The 23,609-nt window shown below is 35.3% G+C and overlaps 1 protein-coding gene across 9 annotated transcripts in view; it reads right to left on the bottom strand.

Annotated features, from left to right (window-relative positions):
• RICTOR (RPTOR independent companion of MTOR complex 2) overlaps positions 1-23,609 on the bottom strand; it is a 122,412-nt gene that overhangs the window by 15,775 nt on the left and 83,028 nt on the right. For 7 of the 9 annotated variants that reach the window (XM_058717966.1, XM_058717945.1, XM_058717983.1 and 4 more), the window contains 17 exons: positions 21,588-21,688; positions 18,988-19,153; positions 18,580-18,681; positions 18,407-18,453; positions 16,815-16,950; positions 16,224-16,423; positions 15,871-15,997; positions 15,336-15,500; positions 15,065-15,141; positions 14,536-14,614; positions 9,512-9,621; positions 8,932-9,019; positions 7,895-7,987; positions 7,435-7,541; positions 5,842-6,071; positions 2,616-3,624; positions 2,262-2,333 (listed from right to left, as the gene is read on the bottom strand). In XM_058717966.1, coding sequence (XP_058573949.1) covers positions 2,262-2,333; positions 2,616-3,624; positions 5,842-6,071; positions 7,435-7,541; positions 7,895-7,987; positions 8,932-9,019; positions 9,512-9,621; positions 14,536-14,614; positions 15,065-15,141; positions 15,336-15,500; positions 15,871-15,997; positions 16,224-16,423; positions 16,815-16,950; positions 18,407-18,453; positions 18,580-18,681; positions 18,988-19,153; positions 21,588-21,688 — 2,909 coding nt within the window. The remainder of the gene's footprint in view (positions 1-2,261; positions 2,334-2,615; positions 3,625-5,841; positions 6,072-7,434; positions 7,542-7,894; positions 7,988-8,931; positions 9,020-9,511; positions 9,622-14,535; positions 14,615-15,064; positions 15,142-15,335; positions 15,501-15,870; positions 15,998-16,223; positions 16,424-16,814; positions 16,951-18,406; positions 18,454-18,579; positions 18,682-18,987; positions 19,154-21,587; positions 21,689-23,609) is intronic. The other 2 variants (XM_058718013.1, XM_058717955.1) reach the window with 1 other exon arrangement.

The following is a 23,609-nucleotide window of genomic DNA, read 5'->3' on the forward strand; positions in this document are numbered from 1 at the left end:
ACTGACAAATTTCATAACATAGGTCAGCGGTTTTTAAATTGTATTCTGTTAAACCTCTCGTACTCCATAAAACTCTTAAAGGAGTACTGCAGATAAAGGAAGAAATTATTGGATCACTTGCCCTCCCAATCCCTATCTCAACTAAGTAGATCCATTTTAATCTATTATCCATATTGGGTTTCCATAGAAATGCTTTTGTGAAGAAAGAGTTTCTCTACCTAAAACGCAACATTTGAAAAGCTTAAAGCCACTGATCTAGTCCAAATTCCATTAGATAAGGCAACTGAAGCCTAGATATTCCAAAATTCATGAACTTTACTACATAGATTCACAACAGTGAGCAACTGAAGTCTGCCTGGTTTCGTTCTGGATTGAGGAAGTTTGCAAAGCTGCTGAATTCTAGGCAGATGAGACATTATAGCATAATTTATGAAACCTTGTTCCTTGTTCAAGCTCATTCACTCAGTGCCAGGATTAGAATTTAGGATTAAGGATTCCTAATCGAGTGTTTGTTGTATCATGTCCCAAGGAGACATCTCAGTGAGATATGATTTTTTAAGACTGTTGGATTCGTGCCATCCATTATATCACAGGTATCTACAAGCCTGCTTTTTTAATTTTATGAGAAAAAAAACAAAAAACAAAAAACAAAGAATAATAATCCTTCTCAGCCTGGCTTCCAAACTGTTATTTTAAAGTAAACTTGTAGTTATCTTCCATCATTTTCATTTTCTCTGAACGAACTCAATAAAGGAAAGGGGTAGGAACACAATTTTACCCCCACGGAACCTGGTACATAGCAAGTACTCAATACAATTTGAAGAACAAATGAAAGATTTGATGAACGTGAAGTTTCGTTATGCTGTCATGGCTTCGTACAAGCTGTTCCTGGCTCTCCTGTTTTTTTCTTGTTTTTACTTATTTCCCTCCCAAGAAATTAAAACACCTAATCATCCTTTATAACACCAAAAACTTCACATTTTACTCCAGGAGTAAAATTCCCAAACCACCTTCTCCTGGTCTAATAGAGAATACAGGAACTAAGATTCTAAGAATCCAGACTGGTTAGGAAATAAATGATCTGGGGTAGCTGTCTTTTTCTGGTCTATTCTTATGAATATTTAAGCAGTTCAACTTTCTAATCTGTGCTTTCAACAATTCGGATAGAAATGCCTGCTTCAATGACACATAATGAACAGGATGCTTCAGAGTTAATGGTGCTTCGGTTACTGCACTGAGCTGTGAGATGGTGCAACTCTTACTGCTTACTTTGTTGTGCTATGTTTACTGCCCCTGCTTGCTGTGCTGGTCTTTGAGTTTTCAAATACTTTATTGTAATATAAAAGTTTCCTCCTTTGCTATCAATTTTATCAATTGTCCTTTCCTGTTAAGAGTGTTCTACCAGTCAGAAGCTTTTCATTTTTGCTTCCATAGGCCTGAAAACCTGATATCCCTGCTTGTTAGAATAAGTATCAACACACTCTGAATTTGGGTCAGAGGTACCTTACCTCTTTTGAATAAAATTCATGAACCTCACTGCATAGATTTAGACTAGTAAGCTATTAAGAGATTTTCCTGTGTTTGTTCTGTTTGATGAGGTTGCTAAAGCCAGGTGAGTTCCTGGTAGATGAGACATTACTGCATAATTTATAAAATTCTATCAAATGAAATACAATTTATTACTGCTGCAAAGGAACCCCTTCTACTAAACGCATTGGCATCACTGAAACAAAACTGCTTAATAATATCTTAATGTTCTGAAGAATTTGGCTGTATAAGAGCCAAATGGGTTACGTAAGGAAGTAACTACCCATGATGATGATGATGATGATGACAGGGGTCAGGCACTATTCTCAGCACTTGACAAATACTAATCCATTTAAATGAATGTAAATTAATAACCAAAAACTAAGAAAGTTTTTCGAAGTAACTGGCCCAACAACAACAAAGAATGGGTACAAAAATCTTTGCCAACAGTCAAATTTAACATTGCCTATCTTTTAAAGGTAAAATCAAAGTTGTTTATTTTGATCAACTTGATCTAATCTTTAGATATGACACAGAAACTCCCTACATGTTCTTGAGTGTAGGCAAACTACTACTGCTGAATCCTCAGAGCCAAGGAATTCATTTAATGTTCATTAGGTTCCTACCAAATAATCACAGCTACTTAAGACAAAATGAAAAGAATTTCACTGAAATCTGTCGTTACTTAAAAAAATAATAGTAAGGTCAACTTCTGGAGCCTTAAATTGACCTACCTGAAAAGGTTGTTTGTTATTGTAGGTCTTAAGCTCCTGATTCCCCCGACATGCTTCTTTTTAAAATCGATCCTTGCAGAAGCGAGAAATAAAAAAAAGCTTGTGACTTGTGTGTCCTTGAAAAGCATGTATGTTTATTTTCAGGGCCTAATAGAATTTCTTTTCCCCCCTCGCAGCTGCAAGAATCCATTTCAAATCATATCGGGTAACTAGGAGCTTACAGCCTACCATAGTAAACAATTCTAATAGGTCGGTTCTGAGGCTGATGTAGATGTAAAACCTGGCTAATGCTTTCCATTTAAGCCTGTTAAAATGCAACCGTTATTGTTCATTTTTAAGTGCATATCTGCTCACCTGCTTGGTGTTAACCTGGATTCAAAGCTGTTGGCCTTCATGGTGATGGTATCAGTAAATAGCACATCTTTTGCTGGAGATGCCAAAGCTTCAGAGTGAGATAAGGATGGATGCATTCTTTGCTGCTGTAATCTTTTCAGTGTAGCGTAGCCAAAGGCGTCTCTAGAACTTGTGTAACTAAAGTTACAATCTGCTAGACTTTTAATTGTAGCAATAGAGGGTGCTTTAAGGGACTGTGCTCTTCTAGGAAGCGTATGAGAAGAACCTGGAGGCACCAGGGACACTGAGTTTGATTTGGAGAGAGATAGATGGTTAGACTGTGGCGTCAGATAGTGGCTTGTCTTAACAGTTTTAGTACTTACCACAGTACTCATACTTCCACAGTCTGTGTCCACAGTCGTAGCATCCACACCTACGGTCTCTCGTGAAGGACTGGAGCTCATTGAACTTATTCCACTTGTTGTAGTGTCTGTATTAAAGCTTTGGCTACGTATCTTCATATGTGAGCTTGTTGAACTTTCTACAACTAATCTCTCTCGGCTTGTGTTTTCTCTGTGATTCTCTGTACCAAGACTCTTGGTGAACTTTAAGTCATTCTCTCCAATGCTTGGAGTACTACCAGCGTCTTCAATGTGCTTATTCCCAACGAATGAAGTTTCTAATTGCAATGTTTTCTGTACTGTGGACATGGGTGTGAAATCATCACTATGGTTAAAGTCGACACTGGGCTCCGTAAGTGTTCTGATCCGCCTGTTGTTTGTCTTATTTTCAGATGACAGTTTCCCTCCTTTTGGATCACTGCTACTACGATGTTTTTTATTAGGCAAAGTAAGCGAATTTAAGATACGATTCTTCACAAGTTTACTAGAAGCAAAGAAAGGGAAGGAATTTTTATCCTTTATAGGTCCAGGCCGATCATAAAATGCTGGCTCTGTGTCTTCACTGATGTCAAGAAAAAATGTACTAGTAGAGCTGCTGCCAAACCGGTCGTCCTCCATTATGAACATACCTATGATCAAAGGATTGTCAATAAAAGCACAGAAAAAACAACAAACAAGATCATAGCAGCTGTTAGTGATGTATTTCCAGAATTTTTTGTTTAACAGTCATCTGGGGAAAAGATGTCAAAAATAAAGGGTTAAACTGCTGAGAAGCCACATAAGAACTTCTTGAGACCAAGTGTCTGAACTTGAGTGAGATGTGAAATTATGTCATTATGAGGATCTTCGGTTATTTCCAAAGAAAAATTACAGGATTCATTATGGCACAGTTTACATGAAGTGTGTTCTTGTTTGGCTGTTTATTTTTTTAATGTTTATTTATTTGAGAGACAGAGAGGGGGAGAGGGGGAAAAAGAGAGAGACAGTGTGCACATGCATGCACACACAAGCACTGGAGGGGCAGAGAGACAGGGAGAGAGACAACCCCAAGCAGGCTGAGCTGACTGTGCAGAGCCCAACACAGGGCTCAATCTCATGAACCTATGAGATCATGACCTGAGCCTAAAGAGTCAGACATTTAACCTACTGAGCCACCCAGTTACTGCCGATTGTTTGTTTTAATGGCAGTGAATTTCTAAAATCTCCAAATATTCAGGATAAAATTAAGAGAAAAGAAGGAGGGGCCCCTGGGTGGCTCAGTCGGTTAAGCGTTTGAGTTTGGCTCAGGTCATGATCTCACAGTTTGTGGGATGGAGCCCCATGTCGGGCTCTGCACTGACAGCACAGAGCCTACTTGGGATTCTCTCTCTTCCTCTCTCTCTGCCCTTCCCTGCTTGCGCGCACGCACTCTCTCTCTCTCTCTCTCTCAAAATAAATAAACATTAAAAAATAAAAAAGAAGATTTGACCGTGGACGTTCACTCAGTTGGTATAGATTCCTGTTAGTTTATTCTTCAAATTACAATAGAAATGAATTCCTAGTCTTAAAATATACTTCCAAGGAACCAAGTCACAGCATTTTATTTTTTTATTTAAGTCACAGTACTTGAAAAAAAAATTTTTTTTTAATGTTTGTTTATTTTTGAGAGACAGAGACAGAGCATGAGCAGGGGAAGGGCAGAGAGAGAGGGAGACACAGAATCCGGAGCAGGCTCCAGGCTCTGAGCTGTCAGCACAGAGCCTGACGCGGGGCTTAAACCCACAAACTGTGAGATCACGCATGACCTTAGCTGAAATCGGGACACTTAATCTGACTGAGCCACCCAGGCACCCCTAAGTCACAGCATTTTAAATTCATGTTTAAACCAATTAGGTTTACTGTTTTCTTTTAGGCACTAAGGGACTCATCTAAATTCAGTGTCTAATTCTAGTAAAAGACTCAATCTGGGTGTCTAATGACATCTATGACATTTTATCCTATTTTTATTTTTAACTTTTTGTTGAGTAATTATAAACTACTTCAAATATAATTTGAAAGAAAGCAAAAAGAAACCCTAAATAAATTTGCATATTATATTTCCATATTTTGTTGATTCTAAGATGCACATTTTTCACACTTAATACCTCTAAAATCAGACTGCATCTTGCAATCAGTGGTATGTCCTAGCTTAAAAGGCAGCATTTTTTTTTCTTTTTTTTTTAGTGGTATACTAAAATACTGGTGCGTCTTATAATTCATAGAATCTTAAGACCTGGTGAACCGTGGTTTGACAAATGTTGCATTATTTTCTTAAAAAGAACGTCTTAAATTTTGTATGCCTAACAGCATTTAGCACAGGGATTAAAACCACATACTGTTTTTTCTTTGATTTTGACACTCTATCTTTTAATAATTTCACTATTTAGTTTAAAATATATCTCCTCTCTCAAAAATGAACATGTGAATATAATATCTCTTAACAGATACATGCTGGTTCAATAATCTCTAGATCTGAAAAATGAGTGAACAAAGCATGTAAACAAAGAAGGTAAGTGAATAAATAATTTACTTGTTAGATTTTAGAATAAGCAAAAACGAGAATGGTTCTTCTGGCACACAGCTTATTTCTTTAACTCTGTAAGTAGGATTTTCCAAAAGCTATTTAGAAGGCAAAGAGAGAGAACAATGTAGGCTGGTGGCTATCCTCTCTGTTGTGAGAAGAGAATATATTCTCCAAGACCCCATTAGTGCCAAATTATCTTAGAAAAAAGTAAATCGGGAATATAACAAATACATTTAAATTGTGACATTACAGATGCAAATGTTAATTTTAGCTACCTTCATGTAAGCTTGTCAACAATACTCACTTGATGGTGCAGATTCGCTTTCACTATTATGTCTAGAGCTGGTTGACTCAGAGTTCAAACTCAGAGTGCTCGGGATAGATGAGAGTTCATTACAGAGTTGTTCTACATCATCTGGAACCACTGGCCACAGATGTTTGCGACTGTGCCTTACAGAATCCCAGTTGTGACATTTCAGAATATCACAGCCTTGTTTGGTTTTGGCTATGAGGCCAAGCACATATACACAGGTCCTGTATGTAAAAGATGTAGTAATGAACTGTTTATATTTCCAAACTGAGATTTCTTAAAGCAACCAAAAAATATTAGTTTGCTATATGTACATTTGAATTTTTTTTTAAGTCATTAAAAATTGTGGAAAAAATGTATTTAGATGAGTTAGGAGTAACTTAGAAGCAGTAAATGACATGAAAACCTTTCTTTTTTTTTTAATGTTTATTTATTTTTGAGAGAGAGACAGAGAGAGTGTGAGCATGAGCGGGGGAGGAACAGAGAGAGAGGGAGACACACGATCATAAGCAGCCTCCAGGCTCTGAACTGTCAGCACAGAGCCTGACATGGAGCTAGAACCCACCAACCGTGAGATCATGACCTGAACCGAAGTCAGACGCTCAACCAACTGAGCCACCCAGGAGCCCCCTAAAACCTTTCTAATATAGATCGTAATTTCAGTGAAGTAATTTGAAAGAATGTAATGTAATCTTAGGAAAAAATGACATATTCTAGCTTTTCTGGGATCAATCTAGAACATTTGGGCTATTGAACTACTGCAATATTTGAACATATGCTACACTGTCACTGTTTATTTGCCAGTTACTAAACTTCAACATTATAATAATAAAAACGGAATTATAACATTAAGCAAGGAGGAGCTCCTTAAGATGTTTAAGTTAGTGCATTTAAAAATCTTTTTTTGTTTAAAAAATTTTTTTAAGCTTATTTATTTATTTTGAAAGAGAGTGCACGTAGGGAAGAGGTGGGGGGGGTGGGGTGTGGAGTGAGCCTGATGTGGGGCTCAAACTCATGAACCACGAGATCATGACCTGAGCCAAAGTCAGACGCTTAACTGAGCCGCCCAGGCACCCCAAAATCTTTTTTTTGTTTGTTTGTTTGTTTGTTTGTTTATTTATTTATTTATTTTAACATTTATTTTTGAGACAGAGAGAGACAGAGCATGAATGGGGGAGGGTCAGAGAGAGGGAGACACAGAATCTGAAACGGGCTCCAGGCTCTGAGCTGTCAGCACAGAGCCTGACGCGGGGCTCGAACTCATGGACCGCGAGATTATGACCTGAGCCGAAGTCGGCCGCTTAACCAACTGAGCCACCCAGGCGCCCCTTTTTTTTGTTTTAAAGTAAACTCTACTCCCGATGTGGGGCTCAAACTCATCACCCTGAGACCAAAAGTCACATGCTCTACTGACTGAGCCAGCCAGGTGCCTCCCCCACACTTTTTTTGTTTTTATCTTATATCATTAAGACTTTCAGTAAATTAACAGTTCTAATGGGCTAAATCATAAAATAGTCTTCCCTCACAGCCATTTGTTAACAATAACATATATATACAATAGAAAGATTTATGAGTGAAATAACATACCCTCTGACTGAAAGAACCTCACACTGCTTTGCAAGTTTTAGTATATCTGGAATCACATTTTCTTCCTGTAGCAAATTGAGACCCCAATTTGACGAGCCAATATTTCCCTGAAAGAAAAGAAGTCACTTATATCAAATTGATTTAGAAGAGTAACTCTTTCAAGAAATTTGGAAAGCTACTAAAAACAAAAATTAACCCCATCTTGGAGAAAAAATGTGAAAAAAAACCTCAAATAAGGAACTTCAGAAATCAGTGTTCCATTTATCTCAGCAAAAAAACTAATAGTTTAATCATCTATCTTCCAGCCTAAAAATATTTAAAATGGGCAGAAACAATCTGGGTTTTAGAACATTAATCTGAGAACAAGTTCCAAATCAAATGATTTTTTTTATTATTATTAATGGGAAAATTAGAAATATCTTAAAATGATGAAGATCTTATAGAAGTGTTTATTACAAACCAAGGCCCAAAGAGATGCTTTCAGTTTTTTAATTTCTTCCCACTTATCCAAATCTGGCGTACGAACATTATGACAGAGTTCAGTAATAATATTCTGGAGAAAGAAAGAGAAAAACATAGGAGTAACAATATGTTTTTAATGTATTTTCTTACTGCATCTTAAAACCTATCATTTAAGGTTTGTATTTAGTAACTTTTGTGTATTTAAAATTCTAAAATAATTTTATGCAAAATTTCTTAAGCAGCATTAGTACAGGGGCTCTGAGTTCATATTCTAAATTAAAAACACTAATATAAAGATATGTGCCCCAGAAGTCTTCATAGACTTAATATAAAAATAGGACACTACAGAGTATATTTATGCAAAACTTTTGCTCCTGAGATGAACACAAATACAAAAATGAACATAAACTGCTAGATTACTATTGTTCAGAAGACACACAGGCAAATACTTATATATCTATTTCTAAAATAAGTAAAAGGTTACATTTATTGAAAACACCTAGTAGCAAGACATATTCACAGCCATAAATTTGGTGCGCTAAGCATGAAAGAATAACTGCTTGACTAATCCGGTTACATTTCATGAAGTACAGGGGAACAGGGAAGTACAGACAGGAACTGATACTTCCAGTCTGCTGCTCACCAAAGATAACTAAATCTGTATCAGGCTCAGTTTAACTTCCCAACAAGAATGACAAAATTCACTTTTTCAGTATGTTTTTGCTGAAGAGAGAAACTTCCCCAACTGTAAAGGACGAAACTCAGACTTTCAGTGGGTTACTTACTCTATGTAACCAATTAGCTATGCAAAAGGTAACACCTACCTCCGGGAAAGGAAAGGCATGCAAGGCAGTAATATGTCTAAGGATTACAAACACAGAATGCCTACATCAGTTATAAGACAGATGGCTTTTAAAGCAATTACGCCACTAACTTTAAGGCTTTTGAAAAGTGTTTGCAAAGACACTACTTCAGCAATATTAAGGTTTTTTCCTACCACTGTAGCTATTTCAAATGATTAAATTATGTTTTTACCTGTACTTCCAACAAATGACAGCCTGTTTTGTGGTGTACCAGTTGTCCATACAGGTGTACAGGCAGGTAGACATGAGGACGCTGTAATCTAGTATAACAAAGAATATTGATATGCCTATCGGCTCACTTACAATATGCTAATTAAAACAAGAACTACTAATAAAGTACTAGATACTTTAACCAAGCACTACTTTAAAGTACTAATACTTTATTAGTACTACTACTAAAGCACTAGATAAAGATATAATTTCTCAGCATACAAAAAAACATGAAGGTGGAGGAGCATGAGGATTTCTCTAGAAAATTAAGTTTAGCTGGCCTCAAACTAACAGACTAGGGTAAGAGCATGAAGGGTATACGAATTAGATCAGTAAGGTATTCAGCATATTAAGAGTGACACTGGAATTTTTCAGCCATCAATGCCATGCTGTAAGATTTTTTTATGTCAGTGCAGGAAGTAAAATTTCCAAGTACTCAGAACACTTTAAACAATAGAGAGTTATTACAAATTGGCTTTAATATTTTTTTTTTTTTTTTTTTTGAGGACCAGCAATAAATTATTCCATGAAGTAGTCTGTACCTTTGGTTACTTCGACGAACATAGTTATCACCATCAACTGGCTTTCGGTAAGTAGTAAGTGCTTCATTAAGTTGTTCTTCAATCAAGTCAACATATTTTGAATTATATTCCTAGAAGATATTGTTTTAGTTGTATATAGTATCATAACAACATTCACTACATTCATAATATGTTAGGTACCTAGCAAATCTTGGAAGCATAAATATGAGAAAAATGAACACCTGTTCAGGAAATTTAAGAAATTTTAAAAAGGGTAAAACCAAGTATTACGAATGCAAATGTTCTACCATACCCCAAAGCTTTCTGCTTATACTTTTTTTTTTTTCAGTCTATTTATTCTGAGAGAGAGAGAGAGTGAGTGAGTGAGTAAGCAGGGGAAGGGAGAGAGATGGAGCGAGAGGATCCCAACCAGCCTCCATACTGGCAGCTCAGAGCCCAAATGGGGCTCAATCTCACGATGCTGAGATCATGACCTGAGCTGAAATCAAGAGTTGGATGCTTAACTGACTGAGCCACCCAGGTGCCCTCTGCTTATACTTTTATCCCCATCTGCAATGAATATTTTAAAGTCCATATAAGTTAATAATTTTGTTTTTTATCTTATTTAAATTACTTTCCCCATTAAATATGAATAAACAAAAAACTAGCCTCTTAATATTAAACCCTGAAGGTATTCACTAGAAATTTAAAAAGGGAAATTAAACCATTAATTTAGGGCCTTTTGGTAAAACATATCCCTTTCCCCACTGATTTAAATCAAGTCAAATGTATAAATTTTTCCAACTAAAACTTGGAAAACTTCTAGTTAACTTCTTTAAACTGAGAGTCAGTCACTTGCATCTTTATTTCAAGAGATCACTTTAAACTGGTTAGAAGGAATGGGTAGGACCTCTCTGGAAGGCAATTTGGCAGTATGTATCACAAATTTTAATTCACATACTTTTGACTCAACAACTCTACTTTCAGAAATGTATCTTAAAGGGGCACCTCGGTGGCTCACATCATGATCTCACGGTTCATGAGACTGAACCCTGTGTAGGGCTCTGTGCTGATACCGTGGAGACTACTTGGGATTCTCTCTCTCCACCCCTCTTCGTCCTCCCCCCCCCATGCACGTGTACTCTCACTCAAAATAAATTAATAAAAAAAAGTGTATCCTATAGATAATACTTGTACAAGTATGCAAAGATATATGCAAAAATATCCAACAAACACTGTTTACAAAACAAAAAACATTGGAAACGATGTCAATACAGGAGTGGTTATCAAGGTGCATTCACAGAAAGCACTATGGAGCCATTAAAAAGAATGAGCTAGGGGCGCCTGGATGGCTCAGGTGGTTAAGTGTCTAACTTCAGCTCAGGTCATGATCTCATGGCTCGTGAGTTCAAGCCCTGGGTTGAGCTCTGTGCTGATGGCTCGAAGCCTGGAGCCTGCTTCAGATTCTGTCTCCCTCTTTCTCTCTCTCTCTCAAATATAAATAAACATTAAAAAAAAAAAAAATGAGCTCGATTTACACGTGTAGCTCTGAAAAGATGGCAGATATACTGCTAAGGGAAAACTTAAATAGCTTTATCTATACTTGTAAATAGCATTCATTTGTATTTTTAATTTAACAATTTTAAGGTTTATTTATTTATTTTGAGACAGAGACAGTGCAAGTAGGGGAATGGCAGAGAGAGAGAGAGAGAGAGAGAGAGAGAGAGAGAGAGAGAAAGGAAGGTAGGTAGGTAGGTAGGAAGAAGCCCAAGCAGGCTCCGCACTGTCAGTGCAAAGCCTGACATAGGGCTCAAACCCACAAAACTGTGAGATCGTGACCTAAACTGAAACCAAGAGTCAGAAACTTAACCAGCTGAATCACCCAGGCACCATTCATTTGTATTTTTTCAATAAAGAATATGTACTTATAAATGTACAGAACACCTCTGAATGCACACAAACTGTTGACAGATATTACCTTCAGAAATGACAGAATAAGGGCACAGGGAGATATTTTTCATTCAAAACCATTTTAGACAACTTGAATTTGGTGAGTTACTACCTTCTCTCTCTACTTAGAGCCTCTAAAAACTTTGTTTTTATGTTTTTCCCTAGGTTCCATATTTATTTTGTAACAGTAATACAAGGTTTTGATTAGACCATACCATTAGAGAACACCATCATTATTATTACTGCTACTATTACCACTATACTATTATCATGCTCCCCTGTATATATGAAAATCTCAGTGCAAAAAAGTCTACTTAAGGCAGCTATTCTGAGCTTTATGCAGGAGTAGTTATATTCATGTGGTTAATCCTTTGACCAGGGCACTCACTTGGAAAACACTAGCAAAGGTCAGGGGTACGGTTTATAGCTGTGAAACGCACTGAATTTCTGATGTGGGTCATCTTGAGGATTCTGTCCAAAAGGACCTATCTTGGAGGGCAAGAAAACCCCAATTGAGGGGTGGACCTGTGCTCTCTCTCCCTCCCTCCCTCTCTCTCTCTCTCTCTCTCTCAAAAATAAACATTAAAAAAAATTAAACTGAATGAATTTTTAATATTATACTGTCCTGGATGTTTGATGACTTTGAAAAAGAGACAGACTTAGTTCATGTTGGCATGCCATAAGCTACTGGGAGGAAACCAAAAATAGTGGAAAAGAGTATGGGTTTGGAATCAAAAAGTATCACTGCTCTGCTATTTTCATGCTCTGTGACCTGGGATAAACTACTCCTCTGGGATAAAATTTACTCTTCTTAGCCTCGAAATTTTCATTCACAAAACAGAAATAATAAAATATATTTCACAGGGTTGCTGTGATTAAAGCAAGGATTAAAGGAGGTAATACCTGAAAAGCACTAAGCTCAATGGTAGGCAATCAGTAAGTTGGTTTTCTTCTCTTTCTCTTTCTCTAATTAATTTGAGAGGACTATGTTGTCTTTATTTTTACATCACCCATTTACTGCCTAATGAACTGTAATTGCAATTCAGGATGTGTTTGTAATTTTCTAATGAAAATGTTCTAGCGAAATTCACCAATGACCTAACTGTCAAATTCAACAGCCTATTTTCTACTATTCATCTTATGCAACCTCTTTAACAAATATGTATCACCGGCCTCTCCTTCCTGGAGCATCCGTTAGTGACAACATTCTCTATGACAATTTTCTCAGTGTCTTTGTCCTTCTATTCCCCTCATTAAAACAGAGTGTTCGCTAGGGAGCAATTTCCACTTTTCTTTCTTTTTTTATTCTTTACATTTTCCCTGGTGATCTCACTCATTTCAGATTTCAGAAGACTCCCAAATTGTCATCCTCAGCACATATCTGAGTTCTTGATCCCCAATTCCAAACATTTTCTGGATACCATAACTTGGTCATCCCACAGAGCAATACCAATTCAACATATTCAAAATTCATTATCCTCACCCTGCAAGCCACTTCTTAATCACAATCTCTTAATGGTGATCCACTGCATGCTCAGTCATTGAAATCAGAAACTTTTAAGAGTCAGATGGACTCTTTATTCATTATATACAATCAGTCAACAAATCCTACCCATCTTATTTCAAAAATGCTCAGAAAATATACCCTGCCTATCCAATCTCAGCACTACTGGAGTTCACATTCTTACCAATTCTTGCTTCTAAACTGGTCTCAATATTTCTAGGCTTTACCTTTGATGATCAAACTTCTGCCTCTACCCTGTGACCTGTCATGTTTCTAAAGCACAGGTCTGATTATGATTAGTCTTTAAACACCTATAATAATCCCCCCACTTCCAATAAAACTGAAATACCTTAATATGACATAATGTGGTTCGTAAGGCCTATAATCTAGTTCTAATTTACCATTCCAGCCTCATCTTGCCAGTCCACACTTATCCTAGCCCCAATTACACTGGAATACAGATAGCTTTCTTCATAAATCTGAAGTGTCTATAATCTATATAGATCTATTCTGCTCCCTCAGCCTAGAATACCCTTCTTCCTCCTCATCTACCTACCTCCTCCTCAAGACCATTCCAAATATCATATGCTTTCCTGAGCCCACCCAACATTGCTTTCACTAATTCTAATCCCTAAGGCAGAATCATTTGTGTTTCCTTATACACTGCACATGCCTTTGTGATTGCATTTATATTTTATACCTACTATTTGAAAGTACCGTACCAGATATGCTAAGCAATTTTCTAATACTGTAATTTGTATAACAAGGTGACCGATTTTACTATGGTAATTTGTTTAAATAACTTCTATTTATGAACTAAAACTATCATATCTTACCTCAATTCTCCAATTCATCAATTACTAACGACTTCATGCCTAAAATATGTTTTATAATTATAGAGTTTTTTAAATGAGAGCTTCTTGTGAAATATGGTTCAATATAGACAATGTAAATGATTGACATGATGAAAAATCTAAAAATTATTTACATTTGGATTGATTACCCATGGGATTCTAAGATGCTTTGACAATTTATAATGCTTCAAACAAAATAACCACAGTGACAACCAACTAAAGAAAAGCTAGTAAGTTCTCTAATCACTTCAAATTATTCCCTCCTTCCTAGGTTTCCCCATTATCTAAAACAGCAGTAAGTCTGTTCTCAGATTATGTAAAAGTAGCACCCTAAAACGAAGTTAACTTAGATTATTATATCTGCTTGGTAGAACTGTTTTCTTCCTTCATTTAGGAAAACTGTTTTAGTCGTAGCTTCAAAGGGCTATCTAAGGGACCCAAGAATAAGAATAAAAGAATTATATCAGTAGATTGTATCAATTAAACCAAAAACAAAATTTCAATAGAATGTACACAAAATCAATAGTTCACTATAAAATGACTGCTCTCTAGCTTTAAAAAAATGGATAAATATAAATACAAGTAATTATACAGAATTTAAGACCTGACTTCATATGAATGTTTAAATATTTGACCTCTTTCGTTTCAAAACACTGATATGAAAAATCCTCTAAATTCATAAATCTATTTCCTAGTATAAAAACATACCAATTAAAGCTTATTCAACAGAGAGTTACCTTGTGCCATTTTTCCAACTGTTTTGCTACATAACCCCTTTCATTCAGATAGGAAAATCCTTTTGGAATGGAAAGAAATCTGTAAATTAAAACAAGCAATAGTTTAACACAAAGTCTTACTACAAGTGTTTAAAGGAGCTAAGATATCTTAAACAATACTATATTTAAGAAGCTAAAAGACTTTAGGAATAGCTCCTTCCTGAAAGTAAAAGGTCAACTATTACTATAATTTCAAATAAAAATAAATTTTCATAATCTTGGAAAAACATATGAATCCAATCACAGTAAAGAAAATGTCATGAAAATCATGAGAAGACACAGAAATGTAAAAGAAACATTAAGGAAAACAATGAAAAGACAGAGTTTCAGTATTAAAGGATGTCTAAGATTCTAAAATAGACCTCTGTCAGTAGTTAATACTAAACTCTTTAGAGTGCTTCCTGTTTGGATTTGAACTGAGCTTTAAAATATACCGCTAGAGAGAATACAACAAAAACACAACTATAAGAAAAATTTACTTAATATTTACCTCAGGAGGAGAAGCAAACCCTTGTCCCCAAGGTGAGATAAAGCTGGCTTCATCTGAATAAGAGCGTGAAGATTGGCCTAAAAGAAGTATTAGGCAAATTAACAATTGCAAAAGACGGTAAATTCTCCATTTCCAAAACGCCCGTGTTAAGTACATTATAATTTACATAATTTTCTACTAAAATGGAATATTTTAATAATTAAAATTAATTTAAAATAATTGAATAAAAATTCATGTCTAAGTATTCTATTATAAAATAATAAACCTTCACCTTGTCTTCACATGCTTCATCCAGAATATCAAGAGCTTCAGAAGAAATTGTTTTGTTTTTATCGTGTAGCTGGGTCACTAGTAATTCAATTCCCCAGTTATTGAAGAATTCAACATTAGCTCTCAATAATACTCTTAAATGTTTTGTTGCATACAGCCTACAGGCCTACAAAGATAAATGAAAATAAAAAAATAAATTAAAAAAAACAAACCATGGATCGTCAATTTGGGCTCTGTTTTGGGGCAGTTTTGCTACTTGAAAATGGCAGGAAAATTGGAATTGATGGTCTAGTCCTTGATATATTTTTTTAGACTAGTAAATGAAATACTTTTGTCTCAATCTAGCTGCTTCTTCCCCTTTATAGAAAAAAAATGGGTACTACACATAGTTCCTTGAAGGAACTATTATTTTAAAGTAAACTCAAATTCCATCCCATATTCTTAGAATTAATAATTAATTCTGCTTGGCTAAAATTTATGAGTTATTGAATTAATTGATTATAAAAATATAGTTTTATTGCCTGTGTTACACTCACATCAGTAGCTGCAGTAAGGATTTTGGAAAGGATGACTCTCGCCAATCCATCTCTGCTATAATCCAAGCTAGAAACAGTCAGTTTCAGCAAGTGATCTTGATTTTTCAAGGAACAGAGGTTAAGGAGACTAAAAAAAAAAAAAGATGAAAATATAAATAAGCATTTCTACAAAAAAGCATTTAATGACAAATATCACATAAAAAGAATAACAAAGCAGCAAGATAACTCTATTTTTTTTTTGTATTTTAATAAAACTTACTAAATACATGTACACAGAATAAAAAGCATACCATTTCTGACTACATTAAAAATAAAGTTCAGGTATATTTTGAAACAGAACTAGGGATATTCACCACTGAAATACGCTGCATTTTTCCAGCATTTTGACTCCATGAGGGTGGCAAGAAAGTGTTCCAATAAATAAAAAGTAGTGTTGACTAAGGGTAGTCAATAAACCATTATTCTGAAGACTTCGTTCAGGTTTCATTCCAGACGAGGCATTGAGCCACTGAACAATATCCTTTACTAGATCTTCTAAGTATCCTTGCCCATCCTAAAAGAAAATACATTGTGTTACTATTAGAAAAGCACTTTTGCTTTTAATTAGAAAAATTAACTGTAATCAAGTCCAAAAAAATTTAGAGATAATGATGAAGTTACTAACAACAGATACCAATCACTGAGTACTTGTTCATTTCACAATGCTGTATGAAGATGAAGATGATATTATCTTCCACTCAACAAGGAAAAAAACAGGTTTTCTAGAAGGCACGTAACTCGTCCAAAGTCCCATAACTAGCTAGTGGCAAAGTCAGGATTCAAATCTAGGTCTGGGCTCATTCTGTATGCTACTAAACACAACTCATGCATACTCAGAAATAAAAGGAAGAGGGTTAATTCAATGAAAAACATTTGCCCCGGATAATATTCAAAATGCTCATTACCTCTTCGGACTCAAGAAGAAATTCTGTAAACTGACAACCCACAACTGTGAGCTGCTTAGACTTGGCAAAATCCAGATCCAGGTTGGCATATAATTTACTGCTGGGCTTGTAGAAGTAAAGTAGTCTTCGCACAAACCTAAAACCAAAATAAAATTAGCAACAAAGTAAGAAGCCAAACAATTACTTAGTCATAGCTTATCATACAAGATTTTGAATACGTTTTGTGTTTAAACCACTATAGTAAATGGCAAGGAACAAACATATTTGGTACATTACACACACGCGTGCGCGCACACACACACACACACACACACACACACACCAATAAAAAAACAAAACCAACCAAAAAAACACCTTAGTTATCAAGAACAGTTTGTGAAATAATTTTATGGTGAGATGCCTGAAAGATATATAGTAGAGAGCAAAGATGCTAGCCAGAAAAATGCAGATATAACATAACTAGCTAGAAGATAAGACTAGATATATATAAAGAAGCCACCTGAACATAAGCTTTCTTCTGTATTTTGTGACGATCACTGTTCCATGACTCTATAAAATAATCTTACACTAGATAATTGTAAGCAAAATGTATCATACTACAATTCTGTCAGTTTTTCACAATTAGGCAAAAGGTCAAGCATAAAAGTTGCAGGTAAAATTCAGGCAACTTAATTTATAAAGCAATGAATACAATTAGTGATCTTTCAGCTTTATAACTTTCAACATTATGGTCTAAGCTTCCATTTAACTTAGTTCAATATAATTTCATGCACTACAATTCAGTCCAATAAAGGTGCCAAACTCAGGATTTGGAGAAACAAAGTTGAATGAGACTTCATCTTTGTTCTCAAGCAGTATGAGAAGTTAGTGCTATGCTTCTTTATTCCAGTGTAAATTTATATGTTTCATATATATTCCACATATAGATATTAAGTTAAGCATTATGAGTAGATGAATACAACCAAATAATAATTAAGGACATGAACTTTTCAAAAACATGAAGGCCATTTTATTAAATGAGATCAGTACTGGTGGTTGATTACTCTAAACTCAGGATAACACAAATGCACAGGGTACTAGAGAGCAGCACAAAGCTTAAGTACTGCATATGCCACGAACATTAGCTTGTTTTATAAAAAGTGTAGAGAGCATCAACTTGGTTAAGGGGAATGTAAAAAGGAGGACAAATGAATAACCCTCCAAAGCCAGATGCAAATGCACGTAGCAGCAGAACAGTAAAAATGGCCATCATTTTGAGAGGGAAACACTATGTCCTTATTATGTCATCCTCACACGTTAGGGTTAAGATTACCAGATGGTTGATATTACCCCAATCTGAGAAACTTTTATCTGAAGTACATCAAGTGTTCTAAAACTAAAACCAGAATATAAATAACTAGAAAAAGAAATAGCTGATGCTTTTGGGTTACAAGACTAAAACTCAAAAATGTATACATGTACCTACTAATACCAACCACTAAAATGTATGTATGTATCTTTAAAATACCAATTATTACTTTTCATGGGTATTAGGCATAATATAATTCAAATCTAAGTTCTCTCGATTTAAATGCAAAACAGTTGTTACATACCTGTGCAACTGTTCATCTTTATAGTTTCTTAGATTTACATTTGGCCACTAGAAAAACATAATATGTTATATCATATATGTATTTATCAATTCCCAAACATTTAATTGTGATGAATTACAATGAATAATAAAATGAAGCCAATCAAGCCATGACCAAGAAGTATCCTGCCATACCTTAAGAATGGTCCCTATAAGATTCCAATTCCATTCAAGATTCTCTTTATGTTGAAGGACTTGGCTATCTCTAAGGTTCATTAAAAGAGCTTCTTCTGTATCCTAAGACCATCAGAAAGTAATAAGGAAAATTAAAGCAAATTATCTTCACATTGAGAAGACTAAGTTCAAATTTTAAAAATATAAAGAAAGATTTTTCATTTAAGGATGAATTGTGAAGGCTTTTTAACTTTAAAAAGTTATAAAAACACAGCTCTAAACTACCTGGTCATTATAAAACTGAAATGCCATTTGAAGATCCATAAGCATGAATAAAACTGCAAACTCAAGCAAGTATATGCACATTAAAATCCATCGGCTAAAAAATTAGGAAACTAAGTTAAAACCTGCGGTATTTTATGTCAGTACCTTAAGAACAAATATATCTTTCTGGACTCGGAGATACTGATCCCGTTTCTGGTGTGTTGCAATTGCTTTCTGAATAATGTGATCTAAATGGAGGCTGTAAGGCTTAGGTCCTCGTTTCTTCATTTCATGGAAGCGTTTTAAACAGTTCAAGGCTGCACTGGCTCGCCTAATGAAAAAAAACTGAATTAATTCTGTAGCAAAGTTAGCATTATGCTATCTATCTACTGAGAGAGAGAGAGAGAGAGAGAGAGAGAGAGAGAGAGAGAGAGAAGAGAGAGGGGTTCTTAAGCAGGCTCCATGCCCAGCGCAGAGCCCGTTGCAGGGTTCAATCCCACAGCCCTGGGATCATGACCTGAGCTAAAATCAAGAGTCAGATGCTCAACTGACTAAGCCACCCAGGTGCCCCAAAGCTAGCATAATTTTAAAGAGATCAATCTGGTAAATTACTCTAGTAAAATATATAAATTCAAGGCCAGAGATTGTTACTAAAAAGTAAATCATTTAATCAAATTTGGAACCACAAAGAAAAAAAGTATCAAAAACACTGCTGATTTGTATGAAGAAACACAAATTATTTAGAGCCAACTAAATATGTATTTACTAATCATTTTTCCTGTGGCGGTGGGCACTTTTTATATATTGGTTTTAAGAACTACAAAGTCTGAAATCTAGTGTTCTCTATTTTCTTATAAAAGTTTAAAAACCTCGCTTTTCACATTTAAATCCTTAATACATCTGAAACTGATTTTTATTTATGGTATGACACTGGAATATTTCATTTCCACTCCCTGTGGATAATCGATGATTTCAGTATCAACCTGTACAGTCTCTACTTCCCCCATTGATCTACAACTGTAAATGGTATCCTTTCACATATTGTTTTTAATTCCTTGTTTGTGGTACATAAAAGCACAATTCTCGAGAATCTGGTGGCAATCAAGTCTCAACTATAGAAGTTCTGGTAAATACAAATCAGATTTAAAATTTAAAAACCTTGAGATGTGTTCAGATTAGCAAGTATTTAGAAGTAAAGAGAGCTTGCTGAGCTAAGAAAAACAAAAACAAAATCATTATAAGACTGTTATTACTGAAATTTTGAAGGTAAATTTGAATTCTTCATAAACCCTAAAATTCATGGCCATAATCTAACCCAGAGAGTTTAGGTCTACCAGGCTCTGGGAAATACATTTTTCCATCATGTTAACTACTAAAATAAAAACTGAAAGGGGAGCCCTGGCTGGCTTAGTCAGTATAGCATACAGCTCTTGATCTCAGGGACATGAGTTCAAACCCCACACTGGATGTAGAGATTGTTTACATTAACACATTTAACAAAGAAAAAAGTTGAAAGCTATCAGTACTAATGGAAGCCTAGAGTTAGAACTGAGACAGATGATCCCTATGGCTTTTAGGGATCTTCAGTCTACTAAGTAATAGTATATTCATAGGTAAAATTAAAATTAATAAGTAAATACATTATTTATTTATAGTGAGGCCCATATATGTACTTTTGAATTAAAAATTTTTTTTTTGTTTTGAGAGACAGAGAGGGTACAAATGAGCAAGGGGGAGAGAGAGAGAGAGAGAGAGAGAGAGAGAGAGAGAGAGAGAGAAGAGAAGAGAAGAGAAGCGGGGCTCACCCAGGGCTTGTGTTTTACCCAAAGCAGGGCACGAGCTGACCCCGAAGCGGGGTTTGTGCTCACCCAAAGTGGGGCTCATGTGTTACCCAATGCAGGGCTCGAGCTCACCTGATGTGGGGCTCAAACTCACCAACTATGAGATCATGACCTGAGCCAAAGTCAGATGCCTAACAACTGAGCCACCCAGGCACCCAAAAGCTAACTTTGAAGAAATGTGTAACTGTTAATAAAAATTCACAGTTCTGAATAGCTAATGAACTGCATTTTACTAACGTTACCAAAAAAAGTCCAAATATATAGATTTCTCTGATAATAGGCAGAATAAAAAAAAAAAAAAGGAAAAAACACCCCTGCTTAGACATAATCTTAACTAAATGAAAAGATTCCTACTAGCACTTTCCAATCAAGCTTCTTCATCTTTACCTTCTAAATTATATGTTATTATTAGCACTGAAATTCCACCAGAGCTACAGCTGTATTACCATACTCTTGGTTAAAAATTCTGTTTGTAGTATCTACTTTAGTATTAAGAGTTTAGTTTACTTCAATGCCTACAGTATGAGTTACTAAATTCCAACATTTTTAATTACACACATAAAAGAATACATTGTTAATATTTGTGCTTTGTTAACTTGAAATATTTTAGACATTAAAAAAAGAGCCTGAATTGCTGCTGAAAACATAAAACAGTCAAAAAAATTCTCAACCAACAATTTTAATGATGAAGTAGATGGATGTCCTTGTCCAGAAATATGCTAGAAAAACCTGATTTTACTAAGCTATAATACTTGGTAGCCTAAAATACAAATTATTAAATAATACTATTAATTTTCCTTTACCTATGAGGCTTCCCTAAAAAAACAATTAAAAAAAACCTGAAAAATTTTAAAAAGAAGAGAAGGTCATCTAAGTGGGTATTAATATCAGACACAATCTTTGCTACAGAGCTCTGATACTTACAGTCTCTTTTCCTTGGGGATATCAAAAGATGCGGCCATATTCATTAGGGTTGGCAGGCAGTGCAAATGATGGCTATGTGAATGAGGAAGAATTGTATTTGCCTAAAATGAAACATAACATTTTTTACAAGTTGATAACTAGAAGTATTTTATTCTAGAATATCCATAGATAAAACACTAAAGGCTTTACTCATGAAATTAACTTAATGACTTTCCAGTACAAACTTATTTATAATTTTTTATCTTATCTACTTTCAACAAGGATGAGACAGAATAAAGATACAGACTCACATTAATAAAACTCCAAATTTTATAGATCCTATATTATAACTTTATAATTTTTAAGCAGTAATCAATTAAACTCAATTCTTAAATGATTTAAAAGGATTACATATCAAAACTTAGATCCAGTGCTATAATTAATCCTGCTTTCTAAACAAAACCCACCACTCAATTTGCTTTCTATCAATGAAGATAGATAATAAACAATGAACTAACACCAATATACTTAAAATGACCAGCTTTTATATTTCAAGGGAATCCTAGAACTCTGGTCAGGGAGGAAAGGAACAGATGAAATTTATTTTTAAAAAATCCTTCATTTAAAAGCAACTAATTCTAGATATTGATAACCTTATAGAAAATGATATACTAAGAATTAAAATAAAAATCTGACCTGAGAAACCTGTAATATTACTTAATTCCTCCATGGATAGGCTGAATGAGAATGCAGCACACGGCTGAACAACTCCCTGATAAACAAGACAGTTCTTTTTTTCTTTTTCTTTTTTTTTTTATTTTTATTTTTTAACGTTTTATTTATTTTTTGAGACAGGGAGAGACAGAGCATGAACAGGGGAAGGTCAGAGAGAGGGAGACACAGAATCTGAAACAGGCTCCAGGTTCTGCGCCGTCAGCACAGAGCCCGATGCGGGGCTCGAACTCACAGACTGTGAGATCATGACCTGAGCCGAAGTCAGCTGCTTAACCGACTGAGCCACCCAGGCGCCCCAACAAGACAGTTCTTAAACTCTGTTCAATTCTCTTTATCTCACTCACAGAGCCCAGCTGCTATGTGGGGGAAAAAATACAAAACACTAGGCGTGGGGGAGGACTGAAACAACAGAAATAAAAAGTATTCTGCCAATAAGAGAAAACCATAACAATTTTAAAAGATCTGCCACAGGGTTACTTCTTCCTTAATGAGTTGAAAGTGGTTCCTTTTATTTAGCATTCTATTAACAAATAGGTGACCTAGAAACAGGAATTTCTATCTTGCAAACAATCAGTTCTCCCATTCCTTGATTTGCTGGGACTAGAGAATGGTCAGATCACTTTATTAGCTCCTTTTTTCCAGAAGTTACTGATGTCACAAAAATCAAGGCAAAAAAAAAAAAAAAAAAAAAAGATTCTTACCCTCTACACCTCAACCCACAAGTGTGCAGAGAAAAATGTGTTCAAACAAGGGAGTTCTATTTAGAAAATTTTCACAAAGTTTTCTAAAATTGAGGCACTATTTGCAACAATGTGGATGGAACTGGAGAGTATTATGCTAAGTGAAATAAGTCAGAGAAAGAAAGATATCATATGTTTTCACTCATATGTGGAATCTGAGAAACTTGACGGAAGACCATGAGAGAAGGGAAGGGAAAAAAATTGTTATAAACAGAGAGGGAGGCAAATCCTAAGAGACTCTTAAATACAGAGAACTGAGGGTTGATGGGGCGAGAGGGGAGTGTGGGGAAAATGGGTAATGGCCATGGAGGAGGGTACTTGTTAGGATGAGCACGGGTGTCGAACGTAAGTGATGAATCATGGGAATCTACTCCCAAAGCTAAGAGCACACTGTATATGCTGCATGTTAGCTAACTCGACACAAGAAATATTTTAAAAATATAATGAATAAAATTCAGGCACTGATTGCCATATTATTTCTACTGCTACCTGATTAAAATATCTACTTTTGTAATTTCTTGCTTATTAGGCAGAATATCTTTCTGAGATACATTAAGATTTATAGGAC

Source organism: Neofelis nebulosa, chromosome 1 (assembly GCF_028018385.1).
Source record: "Neofelis nebulosa isolate mNeoNeb1 chromosome 1, mNeoNeb1.pri, whole genome shotgun sequence".
NCBI classification, from domain to species: domain Eukaryota; kingdom Metazoa; phylum Chordata; class Mammalia; order Carnivora; family Felidae; genus Neofelis; species Neofelis nebulosa.